Below are 24,331 nucleotides of genomic sequence, written 5' to 3'. Positions count from 1 at the left end.
TACATATATTTTGAAAGAAAACCACAAACAAAAAAACTAAAGAACCGCTAGCCCTATGGTCAAAAAATTTCCCATTAAGCTCTCTCATTTCCATGAAAGGGCGGCTTTTGTTCCGTTTAATGGATCTTTTACTTTTTTCCATTATCTCGGCTTTTGTCTCCAAAGCAACTGTTTTTCTTTTGGCCCGTTGTTTTTGCTCCGATAAGGGCATTTTATCAAAGACAAAAGACCCAAAAAAGTTTTTCTTAGAAAGAGTTTTTTTTTGTCCAAGGATCTAGAAATCGTTTACTTTTTGATATTTTACTTCAATCTATCGTTTTTATCTTTGTATCCGATCCATTCAGGCTTAATTAATGTTTTAAGCTTCATTTTAACCTCGAAATTAGTGCTTTCAATTAAGGTTCATTCAAAACCTCCCAATTAGTGGAATAAATTTGTGGTTTCAATTAGCCTAGAATTTTATTCCTGTTATTTGAATGTAAGCATTCAAAATGTTAAAATTAGAGGTAAGAATCTTCAATTAGTGGAAAAACCTTAACAAACTTTAAACTTCATTCAGAACGTCGCAATTAGTGGAATAAATTAGTGGTTTCAATTACACTTTATACTTTTTAGTTTACGATCATTCACAATGTTTAAATTAATAGAATAGCAACAGCTTGCGGTAGTCCATAGCGAAAGTCTAATATTTAGCTTACAAAACAATCAACTTTTCATTTCTAACTACTACTTTCTCTTAACGAAAAAAAAACAAACGCCAAAATGACATTTGTCGCAAATTTTCAAAGTATAATTATTGGAAAAGTCAAAAGTGATAACTTTTTCTACTAATTGTAATTGTCTACCACTAATTTTGACGTTCTGAATGCTTACATTGAAATTAAAGGAACAAACTTATACGCTAATTGAAACTACTAATTAATTCCACTAATTGCGAGGTTCTGAATGACGCTTTAACTTTTCCACTAATTATACTTCAAAATTTGCGACAAATGTCATTTTGGCATTTGATTGTCATCCGTCAAGACAAAATTTGGTTAGAAATCATAAGTTTATTGTTTTATAAGCTAAATGTTAGGCTTGCTCTATGGATACAACTGACTACTGGAAGCTGTCGCGATGATATTCTATTAATTTTAATTATTGTATTTATGAAGTGAAACTTCTTTACGCATACTGGGAGTAAAAATTCAAGGCCGTAAAAAAAGTAAAAATTCAAATGCGACACGACACACGATAGGAAAAGTGGCAATGACAGACTTCTACGTCTTAGAAAAACTCGTCCGATTTAAATAAAATTTGGTATTTCGAGATATTGGACCAAGGCCAACTTAACCCTGGACGACACGTGTCACTGTGACAGTTAGTTTTGACGTAAGAATGGTCAAAAGTTGATGTCGTCCGATCGCGACCAAAAAAACCAAAAAAAAAAACGACGGTGCACACGGTCCCACCATGCAAATTTGGAAACGACGGACGTTTCGTTTACATCTTCATCACGGGGGGACTAAGGATTTGATATTGGAAAAAAATGTGAGTCGATTTCGGCATAATTGGGAACGGGCTACAGAATGACGGCCTCTAAAGCTTGATTTTCATGCATCCGTTGTCCGACGATACGATGATACGATATTAATTTTATTGGTTGAATTTAAAGGCTTCGATTGGTTAACCGTTTCTAACCAATCAAAGTCTTTAAATTCAACCAATAAAATTAATATCGTATCAACGTATCGTCGGATAACGGATGCATGAAAATCAAGCTTAATTATGGGTCGATTGGAACCAAACTCGGCACGTGGATAGAGGTATCCGAATGAAGTTCTCAGACGGACAGACAGACAGATGGACATTTTAATATAAATTTGTAAAAATGAGTCAAATTATTTATTAATTTTTAATTTATTACATTCTTAACATTTCAAACTACACTTTTTCAAACATGTCCTTCAAATCCTTCAATTTAATAGCAGTAAGAAGTTTCATTTCAAATATGCGCACTAAGTGCACACACAATTTTTTTTGACATTTTGAATGGTCGTAAATTTTTAAGTACCTACTTATAAGTTTTAACTAAAACCACTAATTTATTCTACTAATTTCACTTGTGTCTAGCCCCAGCAGGCAACTATTAAGCCCGACCAATTACGTTAGAGTTTTTGACAAAAAACAATGAATTAACACACTCCAAATAATCACGCTAACCAACCTGATTGGTCAAGCTTAATAGTTGCCTGCTGGGGCTAGACACTTCTCTAATTTCGAGGTTCTGAATTAAGCTTGAAGCTTAGAAAAACTAAGAAAACTTTTTTATTTAGATATATTATTTATACTTATATATTATTTACAAGAGGTTTTCGAGTATACAGTATGTCCCCGGATTGTCTTTACAAGAGGAATTTTTTTTTATTATTGACATTTAAAAAAAACGCATTCTTCTTAAACAATTTTGCTTGTTCTAAATTCTAAAATGGTTGTTCCCGTTTATACTTTTCTAAATTTCCATACCGTTTTAGAGAAAATTAGAAAAAACATTAAAATAGGGTTGAATTTTTTCAAAATCCTAAAAACCAAAACGCGTTTCTATGGTAATAGAATTTCGTTTTCATTCTTTGATAGATTGTTGTTGATAGAATTTTATTTAATGTCATATTTTTTGCTATTTTAAAATTTTAAAGAAGCATAAAATTTATCATCATAGTATATACATAATTTATCAGTTCAATGCTACTACAATCCATTCAGATGATAGTAGTTATCATTGGCGTAACTACAGTTGGGCACCCCCCCTACTGCTGGGCACCCCCCAGAGGATTATCCTGAATTATGACTCTTGGCTACGTATTAATTTTTATTTGCTTGTGATGCAGTAAAAATGACGTTTTCTAGTTTTGTTTAGTTAATATTATTTTGTTGTGTTCAAAAAATGTGTTAACTTTTATTTTTTTTAGAAAATCTGTAGGTATTTAAGTAATCTATGGGAACACGGTTTGATAACCAAGACTCTGAAATTTATTGATAGAGAAATTCATGTCAACATTTTATTCAAAAAATGTGTTTTTAAAATTATTTTTCATTTTTAAAAAAACAAACGCCCTTGCCCCCCCCTGGGCTCAGCGCCAGGCCCACCCCTAGATAAATTGCTAGTTACGCTAATGGTAGTTATCGAAAAATGTTATACTTACAAACAACAAAAAAAATATGACTGACAAAACATCCCCATATGACGTTCATCAATTACGTTATTATCATTAATTTTTAATGATAATACCCAAATAATAACTATCATAATTATCAAAGAATGAAATCGAAATTATATTACCATAGAAACGCCTCTTTTTTTAGTAAATTCAACCATATTTTTTTATGTTTTTTTCTAATTTTCTCTAGAACGGTATTGCAAATTTGAAAAAGTATAAATCATTTTAGAACAAGCAAATTTTTTTATGAAGAATGCATTTTTCTTAAAGTGCCAATAATAAAAATGTTTTTCCCTTTATAAAAACAATCCGGGACATACTGTATTAGATAGACTTTTAAACATTAAGTTTAATTTTTTGTAACAGCTTAATTTTAAACAAAGCGATTGATTTTTATTTGTCCCCTGTAAAACGACGACAAATTAAATTGTAACCCTTCTTTTCAAGCGCATTCCTTTCCAGAATACCGATTCGGACGCTAAACTATGGAGCGCAAGCGACCGAGGCTATGGTTGCTTACGTGTCTCGTCTTATTCGGCTTTTGTCCGGGCTCCCTGGACGCCGTAAATCCGTCGGAGAACGAAATTGGACACCCGCAACAACGCCAGCAGGACCACCCCAACCCCAAGCTGCCCGCCAGCGAGATGCCGCGTAAGTTATTTATTGGACAACGTCGAGGCAACGCCGTAATCCATCCTGATTTATACGTTGTTGTTGGCCGAAGAATCTGGTCTAGATCGGTTTGGTTCGAAAACGCGTCATGTCTTCTTCATATTTTATAGTGGATATGTTACAGGGCAAGGCATAATGTGTCTCTCTTATGTCTTTAGTGTACCTAATACTTAATAATTTTATTTATAACTTTGAAGAAAATGATTAAGGAAGGAGTGTAATGTACAGGGTGTCCCACTAAGAATAGCTCTCGGCTGTATCTCTGAAAGTATTAGCCGTAAGGCTTGCGGAAAAAAATATTCATAACTAAAGAGGCCATGAGAAATTGCTGGAAATTATGTTTAAATTTGTATAATGACCGCTAGAGGGCGGAACTGCTATAAAAAATAAGAAAATGAAGTTTTTACACAATGTTGCCTAGATAAGGGGTACTATAAATAATAGTTTCAGAATCTTCAGTAAATTCTGAATATTTTTTGTTAGAACCATTTTCCCCTATCTGCCAAAATAAACTGGTGGGGGAAGGTTAGATCTGTTTTTATTTAAATATTAATAACTCCGGATTGGATTGACGGAATCCAACAAACGGGGGCTCGTTTAAAAGAGCGTTTCTTACTCTATATTATACCATATAAACAATATTAATAAGCTTTTGAACGTTGACGCTAGGGGGCGCTGTCTTACAATTTAACAAACATTGCGCGTTTTTACAAAAAAATTAAATGCCATAGTATATGTAGCTCATAGTGAAGAGTAATAAAAGCTTAAAAAGTCAGTGCAAACCGCATCTTCATATCTTCTTTCAAACCAAAGTTATTTGCAAAATTATAATAAATACGAGAAAATAAGCCCTTAATTACCTCATTTTTCTAACTCGATATCACTAGCCCTCTTGACTATGATCATACTAATAAAAAATAAGATAAAAAAGATTAATTTATTCAAAAATTTGACAATGTACAAGAATACCATAATACTAGGTGGATTAATATCTAATAATTAAGATATCAATGACAGTGAACAAGAAACGACGTCTCACTGAATTCATAGTAGGCTTTGGAAAAGACCTACTTTGCTTTTAAACGGATAGTTTAAATATCAAAATATTATTATATCAACAGTTTGATAGTCTCAGCAGCGTTTTTTTATTCTTTGATTGCTTTTCTAAAAATCTTTTTTCTAAAAATCGTCTTTCTTCAAAAGAGAAAAAACACTGCTAAGACTATCAAAATGTTGATCTAATAACAATTTGACGTTTATACTATTACGTCAAAAGCAACTTTTTTCCAAAGCCTACCATGCTTCACTGAGACATCGCTTCTTGTTCGCTGTTATTAACATCTTAATTATTAGAAATTAATATATCTGGTATTATGGTATTCTGGTATATTGTCGATTTTAAATAATCTAGTCATTTCTATTTTATTTTTATTAGAATGGGCATAATCAAGAGGGCTACTGATACCGTGTTATAAAAATTGACGAATTGATATTAATTAAGAGCCTATATTTTCCTATTTAATATAATTTTGCTAATATCTTCGGTTTGAAAGAAGATATCAAGATGCGGTTTTCACTGACTTTTTAAGCTTTCATTACTCTTTACTATCAGCTAGAATTACATATACTATCGCATTTATTTATTTTTTTTGAAAAAACGCACAATGTTTGTTAAATTGTAAGACAGTGCCCTTTATATCATTTGAAATAAAATGCTTTTTCCAAATATTCTAATGAGCCACCCTCGTTCCATTTGAAAAAATTGAGATATGATTTTGGGCATCTTTTAACCGGCCAGGACAAGACACGAAAACCATTAGACGATCAAACCTATTTTTCCAAGACTCCTTGATTAAAAATTATTTTTTTTAACACAGCCATAGCACTCTAGACTGAAGTTTAAAATACGGGTTTTTTAAGCGAAAATGTCAAAAGTTGACATATGATATGTCATTCTATTCAGAGTGTCATTTAATATATATTGTATCGAATAAAGTAAAAATATACCGAGGGTGCCATTTAAAAATCAAAAGTTGTTATCATTTCCGGTGAAACAGGAAGTGACTGAAAACAATTGAATACGTCAATCAATCCTAATATATGTCATATACTAACATACAAAATATCTTTTTTTATCTGAAAAAATAAAACAGTTCTAGAAGTGAGTCACTTTTGAGACGCACCCGGTATAACCAGTATAATATACTCCTACCCTTGTCTATATTTCTACCAAATTTAATCAACTTAAAATATTATTTTTCTTATTTCTTTTCATCTAAAATAGTTATTTTCTATTTCTTCTTTCATTTATGCAAAAGCCAACGTGTTTAAATTTTAACAAATCGGTCTGGAATGCTGCGTCTGGCATTTCCAGAAATAGATAAATTGGAATAGTTTCTTTCTTCCAATAAAAGACTCATTTTATTTTTAAAACTCTCTTCCCTATTATTCCTTTCTATTTTTCCTTTTGCTGTGTGAAAGAAAATGCTGGAATATACGGTATTTTACTTACTTTTTTATTACTGACATTTCGAGAAAAATGCATTCTTCACAAAATTTTTTACTTGTTCTGAAATGGTTAATTCCGTTTTTACTTTTCGAAATTTCCATACCGTTTTGGAGAAAATTAAAAAAAAACTTGAAATTATAATTATTATTGTATTTTTTTTAAAGTCCTAAAAATCAGATGTCGTTTCTATGGTAACATAATTTATAGATTTAATTCTTTAATAGATGGTTATTATTAATTTTGATTAACGTCATATATTAACGTCATATTTTTTGCTAATGTAAAAATATCAAATTTTCCGATATAATAAGAAAGGTCTAATAAATCGAGAAAGGTGTTTCAAAATGTTTACAGTGACGGTTTTTTCGTATTTATCGTATGAATATAAATATATTTAGGAAAAAATGTCTATACCTATGTACAAAATGTAATACAAAATAAAATAGTTATTTTTTATTTTATTTAGCAGATTTTCTTGCAGTGGCGAAATACCCATATAGGATTTTTTGGGGAGATAAATATAGTATTTGATACCATTATTTACTATTTTATTTCAAAAATACCTACAGTATAAGTAAATGTTCGAATACATGTGTTACCAGGAAAGTATAAAATTAAGACATTCTGTATAAAACCTAGGTATTCTATAAAATGCGTAAAGTAATATAGGGTCAATGCATTGGTTCTCGGCCTTTTAACGGAAACTTTGACTTTGAAAGCAAATTAGATATGGAAGGAGGTTTTAAATCATAATTTGCCCAATACAAAAAATGTTCGGTAGAGTGTTTTAATAATTATGGATTTTTTTTTAAATTTTTATTTTCAAAACTTTAGTAAAAAATCAATAATAACCGAAAAAAGTGCTATTTTACTGGTTCTTGGCCACCACTCACAGTTCTCGGCCAATTTTGTATTGGTTCTCGGCCATGTAGGTATACCTGGAATATAGTAGGATGCCTTACTATGATTCTGCGTACCTAATTAAGAACCAATTAATTTATGAAGGTATCAATAAAAAAACTTTAATTAAAAAACTTATATGTATGTATGGCAGGAATATTAGTAATACAATAATAGCAATAGGCTCCTTAAAACCTAAATAGACTATAAACATTAGGTACCGGTTAAATACCTATAACCATAGATATCTAATTTTCTGAAGCTATTCTTTACAGAATTCCTAAATCTGTCAGATTTTGATAAAATTTCGTCAAACACGCTACAAAAATTAATTTTTGTCACCGAGCAATTTAGATTTTCGGGTTTGTTCTGCCACTTACAAACTGTTTTTTTCCATTCCGATTTCATCGGTTTGAAGACGCTAACGTCAGCAGGCTGGAGCATGTGGGTGATGTTAGGTGGAAGAGCATATAAAATTATTTCATTATTGTGGTACCACTCACTAATTGTCATAGTGAGATGGGATTTATGCCCATCCACAAACAGGCCTCGGAATATTTTCTGTAATCGGCCATTTGTTAAAATCATTATTGATAAACTCAAAAAATACGTCAGATGTCATCCATCCTCTTTCTGACTTTCCTATAACATAATAACAGCCCTGGGAAGTCGCACATAAGGGAATAACAGAAGTGGAGGAGCAAATTTTCCTTCGGCGTTGAATATAATTCGGGCTTCCTCAGAAGATCGGGTACTCTTCCTTTGATTCTATCCTGGATCGTCGCCCTTGGTACATTAAATCTTTGACTGGCCTCCCTTATTTTTATTTTGTTTTCCCGGACTCACGCAGAGCATTCTTGAGATCTTCCTTTGTGTATTGGTACATCCTTGGTACTTTAGGTCGTATCAAGACGGTTTTATTACCCTGGGTTTTATTTCTCCTAGTTTTTCCTAGCCACTGAAAAAAAATCAAAGGATTAGAGTTGGTTAGCGGCCGAGAACCGAAATCTACAGTGATCTTGGTTCTCGGCCACACTATTTTTCATGGTGGCCGAGAAACGCTAGTTCTCGGTCACTATTTTTAAACATAATTTTTGATTAAATTATATTTTATATTCGAATTAATTTAGCGGCCGCAATGTAATAATTAAAAAGCAATAATATAAGTAAATAAAAAAATAACAAACCAAACCAAACCAAATCAAACCTCTACACTCCATACATGGTACAAAGAATACAAGGTATGATCGATAGCGGCTCCAATTTCGTTCAGTTCGCGCATACCACCTGTGACGTCACTAGGAAAATAATGAATAAATAAAAAATAAAGAAAGTTGACAGGAGATCTGCATTTTTGGGGTTATGGTTAAGAATTGTTTATTTTTAAGACTTTTTAGTTCGTTTAATTTAATAATTACTAAAACCAGCAGTTCCAAAAATATATTTAAAAATAATAATTATCTATTAACATGGATTTGGACGATAGGTAAGAATACTGAATTTATTTCTATATTCGGTATAAAATTGTTTATTAGGTTTTTAGTTTGCGATGTTTATGGTAAATAATTTTCATTTTCATTGCCTCTGAATTCACATGAGGACAGAGTTGAGGATATCTATGGAAAAGTAACCACAAGAGGAATTGTTACATCATTTAAAAAATATTGGGAAGTTTATTGTTTCCCATCGAAAAGTAGAAAATGCCAATGCAGATGAACGTATTGTAATTGTGATAGAAGTAATTCTAAGGGTGAAGTTTATTATAATTAGTGGAAGTAATACCAAGGGTGAAGTTTATTATAATTAGTGACCTCTGCTTCTTTTTATATGTAGAAGTTTCTGGTTTTGAGAATAAATCGGTTGAACGACACCCAAAATTTAAAGGAAGTATTTGCATACCCAGAATATGCCCATCAAGGATTATATAGCTCAAATTTCCTTTAATGGTAGGCAATTATTCAATGCAAATTAACTTTTTAAGTGACTAAAATATTAAATAGTTTACAATATGGTATATCACTAAAAATATATTACTTTTAGGTACAATTAGGGCCCGATACATTTCAAAAAGTAGAATATTATTTTATATTAAATGAGGTATTGTACTAACAATCAATTTATATTAATAACGGAGATTAAAAAATAACAGAATAAATAGTTCTTTTTTTTATACTACAAAAATAAACTATAGAATACAACAGTATTTAAAAAAATAAATAAAAAGTTATGTCCCGGCCGAGATTCGAACTCCAGTCTCTCGCTTCCTAGCCCGACTCCTTACGCACTGCTCCACAGTAACTTGCTTAGCGATAATTCAATGACGGTATATAAACAAAAAAACAGGTTTATAACAATATCTTGACGATTTGAACTGGCGCGCGGAGCGTGCTGACCAATAGCGCCTGTTATCACCTGTGACGTAGCGACCAACCTGCGCAATATCATACCTTGTATTCTTTGTACCATGCGTCACAAGTCATAAGCATGTTTGCCAAACTTACTAGCGGATGGCGCATGCCATTCTATTCAGTTGTTTCGGTAAAAAAAAGATAAAAATGATTTCTTCATAAAAATTTTTGCTGGATCTGAAATTGTTAATTCCGTTTATACTTTCTTAAATTTCCATACCGTTTTAGGGAAAATTTAAAAAAAAACATGGAAATATGGTTGAATTTTTGAATATGGTCGAAGTCCTAAAAATCAAAAGACCTTTCTATGGTAATACAATTTCGATTTCATTCTTTAATAGAATTAGTAATTCTTAATTATTATTAATTTTGATTAACGTCACATTTTTTTTGCTGTTGATAAAGTATCACATTTTCGAATAACTATTATCACCATTTGCGTAGTACTGATCTAAATAAATTTTGTGCATCTTAAACATTTTAAAACAGCAAAAAATATGGATTTAATTACAATTCTATCAATAACAATCTATCAAACGTTGAAGACGAAAGTATATTACCATGGTAACGCATTTTGATTTTTAGAAAAAAAAACTACATTTTCATGTTTTTTTTTAATTTTCTCTAAAACGGCATGGAAATTTGAAAAAGTATAAGCGGTACTAACCATTTCAGAACAAGGAAAAAATTTTATGAAGATTGCATTTTTCTCAAATTGTCAATAATAAAAAATTTTTCCTCTTGTTAAGACAATTCGGGGACTTACTGTATTATTACATTTTTTGAACTGCTTCAATATCTTATAATTTTCTAATATACTACCCTATACCAATCTCTTCAAAATTTGAGTAAAGTCATTTAAAAGATTCTATAATAATAATTGTTTTGATTAAAGAAAATCTTTACAGAGTTTACCATGACAAATATTCAAACTAAGTATGTAAATTTCTAAAATTGTTATGGTAACGAAATACTTGAAATGGAACAGAACTATACTAATACTACAATATTATATATTAGATGTAGCAGGTACCTTTACGAAAAAATCCAAATTTTCCGAATGACCCTATATAATTCCTAGGAATTCTATGCAATGTCGGATTTCCAACTTTGCCTGTAACATATTATGCAATACAATTCATTTTCAGTTGAAGTGGACATCCTGAAACTGATAAAGGTGTCGCACAAAGACCCGGGAGTGTCCGTTGTGGAGGGCCCCATTGGAAAGTATCCAGCCTACAAGTTCCGGCTTCCCTATGGCAACGTGCCCATGATAAACGCGTCGACCGTCATCGAGGCGATCAACAAAAGCAACGGATTCACAGTCGTCTTTTTGTTCAGGTAAAATAGGACATAAATAAATGTGCAATGGAAATAGCGATATATTTTCATCAGTGAGGGCCAGGTATTTCAATGGAGAGCAAAAACAAATGGGAATTGTTTATGATTTAGTAAAAAGTTTTTGGCATACGATTATACAGGGTGTCCTAGAAATAAGTGCAAGTATTTTAAGAGGCAGATCTGACCAAGAGAAACATATTTTTCCTTTACCATTTTATAAATAAATAAAGTTATTTATATAAAATATAAAGTTTGTATAAAAAAAGTTATTTATTAACTTTGAAAATCTTCAAAAAATGCAACCTTTTGAGAACAGCCGGCAAAAATCGGCAATTTCCGGGATACCAACTTTATGGAGTGTAGAAGTAATGAGAAATATCTTCGTGCATTAAAAATGGTCATAAAATGGCGCTTAAGATGGCGCTGCTGTAGCAAAAACCTAAAATTTAAAACATCGCCGAAAATTTTTAGAACAGGGAATGATTCAATAGAGATAAATATTCAAAGTAAATATTTGACATGAAGGCGAGGGTTTCAAAAAAATACAAATTTTATTTTCATGTCACATGAAATAAATTATCGATTTTTATTCAGCAGCGTTAGACTGGGCCTCTAATATAAAAAATAATTGTTTTATACTCTAAAAAATAAAAACAAAGCTTTTTTGGGTAATGTTTGGTTATGTTACTTTTATTCTCTTATCTATGGTTGCTTTATATTTTTTTAGATTTATGCGTCATTAGCGCCACTGTGGTCATTTGGTGAACCCTTATTCTTCTCAATTTTGTGACAACACTAAATAAAATTAAACAAACTAACAACACTTCACTGCAATTCTTGACAACACTACACTTAAATACCCTTCGCTTCTTGAATGCATGCTATTGTAATAATTGTTCAAAATGACGATCTCTATTTGCAACACATGCTATCGTTCTTCTGAGCATGGAATTTTTAACGTCTCGAAGCAGTTCTTAGTTCATCCTAATATCGTTAATAGCATTGTTTTCTTTTTTGTGTCAGAAGCTCTGCCTGCTTTGAATTTGATACTACGCCTGTGTATTTGGTTCCATAAATATCCGAAGACTTCAAAATATATAATTAATTTTGATACTTTTTACATGTTTTATAAAAATCGACGATTGTTTGAGTTATTTTTTTACTATACAGGGTGGTCCAAACAGTAGTCCGGAAACTTCGGCAGCATAATCTTCAGATAAAAATAAGTAAAAAAGTTCGTATAAATGTATGTCCTAAAATGCTTAGTTTCTGAGATATAGAGAAGTATTATTTTTATTTCAATTTTTCTCAATTAAGTTCTGAAGTAACGTCAATATTTGGATGAAAATTGATATATTGGAGTTTTTTTATATGAGAAATTTGATTTTGATATATCAATATATGACTCCTACTTATAGAGGGCGCCACCTACATATTTTTTAACTGCTTTTAAGAGTAATAACTTTTCGTCCGTAGTAAAAAAATATACATTTACGACATTTTTTACATTAATCAGGCATCTTGGTAAAAATGGCTACGAGTAATAGTTCTCGAGATATTTGGAATCGAAATTATCCATACCTGTCATCATTGAGATAAATTAAACATGTTGACTAAATAGTTATTAGACTGAGAGAATTATAAATTTGAAAAGTGTTTGTGCCGAAAGTTCAACAGAAACTGTTTCATCATCATTTTTCGAAGAAACATTTATGATTAATTTAAAAAAAATAAAATGTTCCCAAATTTATCATTTCAGTCAAATAATTATCTAGTCAACGTGTTTATTGTTTGTCAATATTAACATGTGTTGACTATTTCTATTCTAAATATCTTGAAAACGGTTGCTCGTAGCGATTTTTTACGCAAAAAATCACAGAAATATATATTTTTTTGACGAAAAGTTATTACTCTTCAAAACAGTTAAAAGACGTGTAAAGTGGTATCCCCTACAAATAAGAGTCATATTGACATCAAAATCAAATTTCTCATGTTAAAAGACTTCCAGAAACCAATTTTTATCCAAATATTAACTTTACTTCAGAAATTATTTGAAAAAAATCGAAATAAAAATTAAACTTCTACGACCTATATCTCAGAAACTAAGCATTTTCGGACATACATTTATACGGACTTTTTTACTTATTTTTTGCAAAATATGCAGCCTCAAATATGTTTCCAGAATACAGTACCCAGTAGTAAAGCTTCGCAACCTTGGTCAACAATTTATTTTACTATTTTTTCAAAAGTTTATAATTGTTTTTAATTATTCTTCTGTTATCAGATACTACTTCTATACTTTTGGCCTTTTACGAGTATTATAATTTTAATTTTTTTTTTGAATAAGAAGACTAAGGAAGGAACATATCAAAAATCTTAGGTCCACCGCGATGGGACACAAATATGGCCGACTTAAATTCTGGTTTATCAGTGCCGTTCTAATTTTATTTAAAAAATGTTAAACTATGATGTAGGGTAGACGTGGGGTAGACTCAATATTTTTTTTTATTTTACGTTGTGAATAAATGTTGGTAGTTATTAAAATTGTTATAAAAACGTATTATTATAATAAAAATAGATAAGTTTTAACAATTATTTATTAACACAAACATCCGATATGCTACTGAAGCAGGTAAGTCAAATTGACGTATCTAAATTCTTTGACATATAATCTTTGACAAGTAGTAAATAAAAGCAAAAATGCAAGAAAAAGTATATAATTAGTTAATTTAAGTGAATTTCATAAATGATCGCTTTACTACACGTATGTATATTATAATATAGTCACTTACTAGCGAAAAGTTGTTCCATTATTTCACTCGATTTTTGCCGAGATCTACCGCACGCTACACAACCAACTATTGTAGAGTGTTTTTCGATAAATCGCGATAGTGTCACTGTTAGTTTAAGTTCTGCCATAATTTCCATCTAGATTTAGAGACTACCTTTATATAACTATCAGTAGTAGAATAAATAATAAATAACATAAAATAAGCTCCGTAAAGACTGACAAATCCACAAAATTTCAAATCAAATTCAAATGTGTCAAATGAATCGTCAAACAGAACTGTCAAGGATCCCCACCCTAGAGTCCTTTTTCCGCCCACCATGCTTGAATACATGGCTAACATTATGCTACTTCCTTAGTCTTCTTATTCAAAGATACAAACAAATTTATTAACCATATTTTTCATTAAAGTAGATATTTAATCTACAATTGAATTACGTTAATTTATATATGCATGAATAATCGTTGCTAATTTATTTATGGATCGCTAGTTACAATTCGCATTTTTGTGCATTATTAACGTGAAAATTTTAATTAAAAATTTTCAATCTATATTGGGAAATAAAGTTCCAATGCAGGAAATTACTATTTCCATTAACCGAAAAGCATTTTAATAGAGTTTCAGCATCGAAATTGCTTCAAAGCTGCTGGTATTTTTTCAAAAGCATCCATTTTGAGTAAATGAATATAAAGTTATACAGTTATTATTTTTTAAATAAACAGAATTTAAAGAAATTTAATTAAATATTTTTATAGATATATTTTTGTATTTTTTTTAGACAACAAAAAAACAATTTAGGAACTTTGATCTCTATCAATTCCCCTGGGAGATTGACGCCCTGGTTCCAGCTAACTTCAAACTCCAAAACCGGCATTTTATCTTTGAAGTACCGCCTGAGGAACTCAACCAAACTGAATCAAAAAGATTGGGAATTACCCAGGCATCATAGAAAATCGCCCATGGCTGGTAAGTTATCAGTTTAGTAGGTATAAATAGTTTAAGGATTGTTTCTCGACCGTACTTTTACCTCCTGATGATGTTAGTAACCACTAACGAAATATAGAGGCTTTAATGAATAAATGAGTGTCATTGAATGAAAACAGACCGATATAACCTGAGATTTTATCCTTTATATAAACAGTTATCAATAATCAATAAAATTAGACTGAATTGTTCTTAACAATAATTTTAAGAAATTTCTCATTTTTATTTCCGTATACAGGGTGATTCACGGTCATGGTACGTTAGACGTTTATGGAGAACAAGTGATAGAGTTTTTTTTAGATTTTTGCTTAAATGCTTAAATTTTCCGTATTACAATGTTGTCGATTCATAGTAAAAGTGCATTATGCATTCATACGTAGCATCTTTGTTATTTTAAATGGATCACCTTTTATATTATGATGTCTACTTTCATATCTGATAATTTTTCTAAACTCACCGGCAAAAAAAAACCGGCCACTAAAAACTAGACCCAATTTCAAAGTTGGATTTCTGGCGAACCACTCATTAAATTTTGATGATTTTTCTTTTAAATTGTAAATTAATTCCTTTTTAACGGATACTACGTCAGAAATTTTTAATCCGAATTTATTTTGAGCATATACAGCACACAACAATAAGACGAAGTTTTTTGCCCGAACTTTGTAACACGCTGTAGGGTGCAGCAGCGGTAGTAGCTATTGCTAAGTTAAATCACATTGTAGCCTCAACTTTTGTGAGCATTTTGTTTTTTAATCACCACATTATCTCTTTTTGTATTGGAGATATGCTGTTTTAAAACGAACGTCTCGGAAAAATTCAGAATTCATCTCGGAAAAGGCAGAAAGTTTTATGTATAAATAATCAAGGCGACATAGGCGAAAACGGATTTATGAGTATTTGCAATATGAGAAAAACGGTTGTCAAATTAAAAAATGCCATTATCTGTAATGGATGTTGCTCGTATTGTGGCTTTAATTGGGGATGGCCGAAGTCAACGTTATGTTTCGGATACCCTGTGTATATTTCGAACAACAGTCCAGGATGCCTGGAATCAGTATATGGAAACGGGAAATTTCACCAGTGGACACTAGATATTAGTCCCTTAAAATTTCTTTACCTTTTTTTAATTTTCATGTTTTAGTTAGTTTACGTCGACGTTCTGATGTTTGATTTGATTTTAAAGCTTTTTTCGAGGCGTTTGTTTTAAAGCAGCGTATCTCCAATACAAACAGATATAATGTCGTGATTAAAAAAACAAAATGCTCACAAAAGATGAGGCCTACAATGTGATTTGATTTAGCAATAGCTATTACAGCTGCTGCACCCTACAGGGTGTTACAAAGTTTAGGCAAAAATCTTCGTCTTATTGCTGTGCCCAGTATATGCTCAAAATAAATTCATTAAATTAATTATTAATTAAATTCAAAAAAATCATCAAAATCTAATGAGTGGTTCGCGGGAAATCCAACTTTGAAATTGGGAGTAGTTTTTAGTGGCCGGTTTTTTTTGCCGGTGAGTGTATTATACTAACCTATACCAATCTCTAATAGTTTTTTTTAGTTTCAACTATTCTTTGACCTTATGAAATATATTTTAAGTAAATTTTATTCTTGGTTTGAGGTCAGGTGTAAATAAATATTTTAGAGATTTAATCCATTAATTATTATTTATTGATAAAAAAATAATTTCATGACGTTTCAACCATTAACTTGGTCTTTTTCATAATGAGTAATAATCTTCTACTTGTTCCATCTGTCAGAATTAATAATATTTACATTGTAAAACCAGTCAAAAATACAAAAATAATTTAGGTACAATTTAGGAAACGAATAGTTTTCGAGATAATAGTTATTTTTCCATAGCAACTTTTAAAATTGCCTTATATCTATCAAAAATAGTAGATAAAATAGTACTTTAACCGCATGGGTAGATTAAATGATACTTTAAGAGCGAGGATAGGTTAAAAACTTTATTTCTTCTCGCACGTTTTTTAATTAATTCCATTTTTGAAAATGTTTGTATATCTTTTCATAAATTATTCGGGATTTAAATAGAAGTAGTTTGGACATGGCGTTTGTCACCTCAGACTGAATATCTGTTAGTAATTTACTTATTTCGTTTTGAGCCATTTCTCGCTCCAATTCAATCAGCAATCGACACGAAAGAGTATTAAAAAATATTAAAACAACACTCATAGATAAATGAAACAAGTTTAGATTGGAAAGTGCCCATAAGGACAATGTAAACACTATTTGGCGCTATTCTTGCAACGGTCGCGACCCAAAACTTTTGACAATTTCGGATCGGTTTGGCTTTTTCCGGAATTGTGTCGCCAAATATTGTTTATTCAAATTTATTACTTTCTTTTAATTTTATAAATAAAATACAGTGTATTCGAGAAACTTTATTTTACAGAAGGACATGTATGTGAAATACCTATGAAACATTGGAAACCCACGTTATGCCACGATCCACGATGATTTTTGCAGTTCACAGTTCACAACACAGTTTTTTAGTTTTTAATGCCACTTTTTCGCAATTATCACGGGTCTGAGTAAATAAAATTTAAATTAAACTCACAAGATAGCAATAATTACTTTGAGAATGGACGCTTTAAACACTTTTCGGTATTTTTTCAATGAGGGCGGTTTAAATTTTGGAAGATTTTATAATATGTTTATAATTTTTGAAGATTCTAACTTTGACAAGAGAAAATCATTTGTGTTATTGTTTGGTAGTTGTTCTTAGCAACCGCTGTTGCAGCGCCAAATCGCGTACAACGGTCGCGACTCAAAAAATTATATATTTTGACGGGCTTTCCAATCTAAATTTATTTCCTTTATCTATGATAACACTAAAAAATATTCACTCACAACTGACAACTAAAGAGACAGCTTTATTTATTTGTCAAATTACAACGCCAACACAGCACAATATTTTTTCTACTCGTAATAAATTCCTTAAAATAATAATTTCTGAATATTTTTTAAAACGTAAGAATTCATTCTATGGAAAAAAAATATTGTTTTATACACGACGATAAAATACCTTATGATGGAAAAAAAACGGCGTCTAGTTGGCTTGGAAATGACGATCGATGACATTTCCCATATAATTTTACATATAAAATCACAGCGATCTTCATTTCATAGCCATCGTTGACGACATTTTTATTCGATCATACGGTACCATTTTATCGTCTTGTAGATATAGATGTATAATAGAAAAATTATGAGATATGAAAGTAGTTTCCAAATATAATAATATACCGGGTGTTCCATTTAAAATAAGAAAGATGCTACCACTTTTAGATAGAGCATGTGCCTCAAAAATCCAAATTTTCAAAAAAATTCTATCACCGATTCTCGATAAACGTCAACGTGCCATCGCAATAAATCACCCTATATAGGGTGCTACAAATTCGAGGTACGAGCATTGGTATCTCGGAAACCGTAAGAGATACGAAGATGGTTAAATTGGGGCAAAGTTGCGCTTTAGGATGTTCACCAAGATGCCACCAAAAAAGTTTTAAAAATTTCAAGGATTGCTGAGTTTTTTGGAAAAAACGGATTTTTTTGAAAATAAATTTTATTTTTTCCTGGCGTTACTTTTTAGAAAATCAAAAAACTAATTGCACATTCTCATGGCTACTTTATTAGGGCTACCTGATAGTATTTTTAGATTTTAAAATTAGCTGATAATTTGTGAGATACAGAGGCCAACTTAATTTTTTTAAATAAGGACCTGCATTTTTTATTTGAAGTTTTGAAAGAACTCGGTCTCCTCACTACAATGATGTGCCACACTTGATACTTTTTTTGTTTTGGTTACCTAAACAATAACAAAACTATTTAATTATTATTTAAAATAACATATATATTATTTAAAATAACATATAACATCTAAGTCCCACTCTGGTTTTTTAAATTATTTAATCTGATTATATTCATCGCAACAATATGGATCAGCGCTAATTAACATTGAATCGAGCCAATTGAAAGATTCAAACAAATAATACCCAGGTCAGCAATTTAAAAATATTATTTATAACTTTTTTTATTGTGATTTTAAAATCTCAGTGTACGATCTAATAATATATTGTAAATAAATCAACTTCTACAAACTAGTTTTTCTAAAACTAATAATGCTCTACATGTTCGAAAGGGTTACCACCGTCCCTAATGCACAAATTAATGTATTTTTCGTTCAGTCTTATTTATAGGTCTTTGAACTTTGAACATATTATCTTCTTCTTATACTTCCGAATGCATTCTGTACTCTTTATTGTAATGTTGAAATGTATTCTCACTTTTAAAAATGACGTCAAGTAATGCCTAAGATCTAAGAGTAATGCCCAATAATTTTATATTATTTTTTATTATTTAATTGCATTTGATATCCGTATTCAATGTTTTACTCCACGTCATTGTTAATTTTGAAAGCTTACCAATATTGTAACGATGAATAGATTAAATATTTAAAAAAACAGAGCCGGACTTAACATTAGTTTAATTAAATTGTGTTCAAATGTCCGAAACAAAAAAAAATGTTAAGTGTGGCATATCATTGTACTCAGGAGACCGAGTTCTTTCAAAATCTGAAATAAAAATGTAGGTGCGTATTTAGAAAAATTAAGTTGTCCTCTGTATCTCACAAATTATCAGCTAATTTGAAAATCTAAAAATACTATTAGATAGCCCTAATAAAGTAGCCATGAGAATGTGCAATTAGTTTTTTGATTTTCTAAAAAGTAACGCCAGGAAAAAATAAAATTGATTTTCAAAAAAATCCGTTTTTTCCAAAAAACTCAGCAATCCTTGAAATTTTTAAAACTTTTTTGATGGTATCTTGGTGGACATCCTAAAGCGCAACTTTGCCCCAATTTAGCCATCTTCGTATCTTTTACGGTTTCCGAGATACCAATGCTCGTACCTCGAATTTGTAACACCCTGTATAAAAGTAATATTTTTAGATGCAATCTTTGTAATATATAAAGACATATAAATGCACTGCACCACCACAATTAATCGTATTTTTAACTTATAAAAATATATTATGATATTAATTATTAAATAGCTAGTTCATCTTTTTGCGGTGAAGGTTTAATAAAATTATCTCCATTAATTTTTTGCCTGTTAAAGTTCGCGAGCTCGTTGCTAGTTTCAAAAGGACAAAATTAGTCTGGAGCTAATAACGTTAGAGGCTTGTAATTGAATCAGAAAAGCTCGCCAGTAACCGAGCTCACGGCTTTTCATCTCCCAAAGGACGCTGCCGTTCGTTTCAATCTAAATTTCAAAATATATTTAATTATCAGCTACTAGTTTTAAAGTATTTTGGACTGTCCATATTAAAAATAACTTTATTAATGTAGAGATTGCATGTAGATTGTACAGGATGAATCAACGATAGAGTAAAGTCCATTATCTCATTTGTTTCGAGGTTTACAAAAAAATCTTAAATATAAAAGTTATAGGGAAGGTTAGGATCTCGATTTGAGAACACATATTAAATTATTATAAATATATTAACTTCTATTGGTTACTTCAAAAAGTGTGAATTGGATATAACATATGTTTTTTAAATTGCAACACCCCTATTTTTTTATTTTATTTTTTAGATTCTGTCACAAATTTCATAACTTTTTTATATATAATGTTATATACTTAAAATTAATAGTTTTTTGTAATCTTTAAATTTGTTTAAACAAATGTCAAATTGCAGTGTGATAAAAATTGTCAGTGATACCATTGTTTCTGAAGTTGGGAATACCAAAATTTGGTATGAGAGTTTTATAAAAGATGAAAAAAAAAAGATATATGTAAGATATTTTGGTTAAATGCTACCAAGTTCAAAATATGCTATAAATTTCAACTACTTAAAATTAAAAATCATGAATTTTTAAATGGTACACCTATATATTTTCATTTTTCTGATTTTGCAAAGCTCTTTAAACTTTTATTAAATATGTCATATACCTATTTTTTAATAGTTTTGCGATTTATTCCAATTTTTTCTATTTTTACCATATCTTCAATACAATTAGGTACGCTATAACATCATAGTTGCCATGACAAAAATAATAATGATCAAAATTTCATATGTCTGTTAAGCAAGTTAAGAACAAAACGTGAATTTAAGTTTACTGAGTATAATAAGTATAATCAATTGAGAGTAAAGATAATAGTTTTTGCGAATTTTCCTGAAAATGAGATTAGTCAATGTGACTGATATACACGAACAAGCCAAGATAAACATATTTGTTTGGCTCAGTACTATATATTACATAGTACTTTGCTAAGTACTATAAGAATAGATGTAGATTATCTAGAAAACATTTTCATATTATATTATATTATTTTCAGTGTGTAATGGGACGGTTTCGCAGCTGTAATATTGGCTTTATGAAATGAATTATAAGCCAGAATTACTACGAGAAAGAAACTTTACTGTATGACTGTATGTCGAAAAAAAATCCTATATCGGTAGTCGTCAACAATTAGATAATCTAGTTAGTATTACCCTTGTTTATATATTAATAGTTAGTCCAGTGCCTTCTATTAAAAGATCAGCCTACGGGCGGACTTTTGTTTACTTCATCAGCTGTACATACTTAGATATTGGGTTAGATTCCGTTTCATATTTTGTCTGTTGATTTTTGGTTTTAACTCTTTGATTTTTGGTATTATTTATTATTGTAGTGCAAAAAACTAATTATTTTGGTGTTGAGGAAGTGACATAAGCTACTACCAGATATATGGTCACTCTCTGTTTCGCATAAAATAGAAATTTTAAAAATTACACGTTGTGTAAAGTGATTTAACCTAAAAGTGCCCATACATTTTTACTTATCGTGATTTTTATTATTGTGTTTTTTAAACTCGTAATTAATTCATCAAAAAAGCTTAAGTGGAGTGTTTTTTTGGTGCTATGCCTCATCTTTGTTGTGTTCCTGGTGGAAAGGATAGTTATTATACTAGGCGGCCTAAAGTGTCCGGAAGAGCAAGAAAAAGTGGGTACGAGTTATGAATCAAGAGAGAATTTTTATTGAAAATATCTTTAATAAATTTAAAAATAATATTCTCCCCAGATGGTAATAATGAAAACTGGACAATTATGTTTATTTTATTCATATTGTGGAATCTCCACTCCAGGTGTTGCTGGTTCAGCTTCGATAGATTCAAGCACGTAGTAGGTATTATGATCTAGAGGAAAATAAAGAATATGTGTATTAGAGATCATGAAAAAGATTATTATTTTGAGTTCAAATTTTAAAAGATTTTGTAAAGACAAGACTGATACAGTTTAAAAAAGAAGAATGTGTTTTTGTTTTGATAATATATAATGTATGTTAAGCATAACATATATTTGTTCAGTAATTTTTAATGAATAGTATTTATTATTTATAATACCAAATTAATATCAAATATTTGAGTGATGGCTGAATACAATATGAATAAAATAACAATAAAATTGGTATATTTGCATAATACAAAATTAAGTTTTTAAGAATAAATAAAGGTGTTACTAAAAATACTAAGAAATTCATATTTCTTTGTTTTTTAATTGATCTAATGTTATTTACATTTACGTGGGAGTATACCGTATCATCGAAAAAAAATCGGCGTCTAGTTGGCTTGGAAATGAACATCGATGACCTTCCCTAAATAACTGTACACATAAAATAATTAACTAGAGAATTTTACAATCTTGGAAAATTTGATATTCTTGAACATTGATTCTAAATATTCTAAATTTTTTGATTTTCTAACTTGGAATTTAGGTTCGGGAAAAACGCTGATTGATTTTCATTATTTTTATTTGGTTTTAAAAAAAAAAACGGTTCAGCTAACATTATAGCCTCCATCAGTGGCATGTCATATAAGAAAAAAAATAGTGTCGAATATAATCCAAAAAATTGCATATAAAATATTCACACGCACATAATGTTTACTGCGTATAGTCATGTAGATATGTTTAGTGTTAAGAGTAATAATTTCAAAAAATATGTGGTCATCTTTTGATAAAGTTTATATTAGTTTATTAATTGCAGTAAACATTATGAGGGGTGGCCAGATTGGTAACATGTAATTTTGAATTATGTCGGCCTGTCTCATATGACACAACTGTAGTATAGTTAGCCAGGCGTTACAAACAAACTCATGAAACCAAATGAAACTTAATCAGCGTTTTCCCCGAGACACAAAAATCTAGAGAAAATCAAAAATTTTAAATTTAACATAAATGCCAGCGATCTTCAGTTCCTGGCCATCGCTGACGCCTTTTTAGATAATATTGTATTATTTGTAAATATAATTTTTCGGAACATTGATACTTGCGAAATATACATATAAATTTTGTGAATGCAAATAATAATACATCACTATTAGTAGATATTAAATGTTTTTTGTTAAACTAGATCGATTTTCAAACCCCAAAATTTAAAAATATAATTACATTTTACTTACATTATCTTATGTACCTATACATTATTTGTACATTGTTGTAAAACATTTGCTGCATTTGTATGGTTCATAGTTTATTTACTTAAAGTATTTATTACTATAAATAGGTATATATGTTGTAGTTATTAACTGTATATTATGTATATTTCATTTTAAACTATCATTTTTAAAATACAAACCAAAAATCTGAGGAATAATTATGTTTTCCATGTATTCTGCAACGTATTTATTAATCCGTTATATCTAACTAACGTGACATCATAAAGAAATCTCACCCGTGGGCTGATCTTTTAATAGAAGGCACTGGATTGTTGAGATCCAATGACACTGTAAGTCTATGCTGCCAACTGGTGGCAGAAAGTAAAACGTAAAAAGGGGCGGAGGCTATTGAATTTGGCAAAAGTAAGGGACTAAAATTCTTCAATTTAATTCTCGGTAAGAATAAAAATATCTTATCTGATTCGAACCGAATTTATACCTCAAATCGTTATTTACATTTTTTATTTTGGACATGGATTTATATTTATTTGATTTTCATGGCCACTTGTTGAAAGTAATAAAGTATTATATTTAGGTATATAAATATTTTTATTTTTGATGGATAATTAAAGATTTTGATTTAGATGGATAATTAAAGAATATAATATGAAACTATACCTACCTACGTCTGTAACTTTGTAAAAAGTGTGGCGGATTTAACATAATGTTTTTTTAAATGTAACATCCTATTTTATTTTTAGATTCTACGTAAAATTCTATTACTTTTTTTTTTTACGTATATTTCTTCTATAATGGTGTAACCTAAAAACTGGTTTATAATATTTCAATTTGTTTGATGAAGAAAAATATTAGATATTTATATGTAGATATTTAAGGTAGAGCTACAGGGTGTTCAATATATATTTTGAAATTCGATACGTATTTAAAATAGAAAAATATCTACAGATTCTTTCAATGACGCAGCCTATACTGGGTGTTTTCAAAGTTGGTTCACCTCTATAACTTTTTATTTTTCAGATAAAAAAAATTAAATTCGAGGTTTACCAAATAACAATACGTAACTTGT

General features: G+C 30.0%; 1 protein-coding gene across 1 annotated transcript in view; it reads left to right on the top strand.

Moving 5' to 3' along the window:
- Positions 1 to 24,331, top strand: part of LOC115874610 (kielin/chordin-like protein) — a 51,352-nt gene that overhangs the window by 3,250 nt on the left and 23,771 nt on the right. Inside the window, exons 2-4 of the mRNA XM_030889818.1 lie at positions 3,663 to 3,851; positions 10,838 to 11,030; positions 14,598 to 14,785. Coding sequence (XP_030745678.1) covers positions 3,686 to 3,851; positions 10,838 to 11,030; positions 14,598 to 14,785 — 547 coding nt within the window. The 5' untranslated portion in view covers positions 3,663 to 3,685. The remainder of the gene's footprint in view (positions 1 to 3,662; positions 3,852 to 10,837; positions 11,031 to 14,597; positions 14,786 to 24,331) is intronic.

Source organism: Sitophilus oryzae, unplaced genomic scaffold (assembly GCF_002938485.1).
Source record: "Sitophilus oryzae breed Bouriz unplaced genomic scaffold, Soryzae_2.0 scaffold_1297_pilon_pilon, whole genome shotgun sequence".
Taxonomy (NCBI): domain Eukaryota; kingdom Metazoa; phylum Arthropoda; class Insecta; order Coleoptera; family Curculionidae; genus Sitophilus; species Sitophilus oryzae.
Note: the sequence above shows the minus strand (reverse complement) of the source record. Positions and strands in the feature narration are given on the sequence as shown.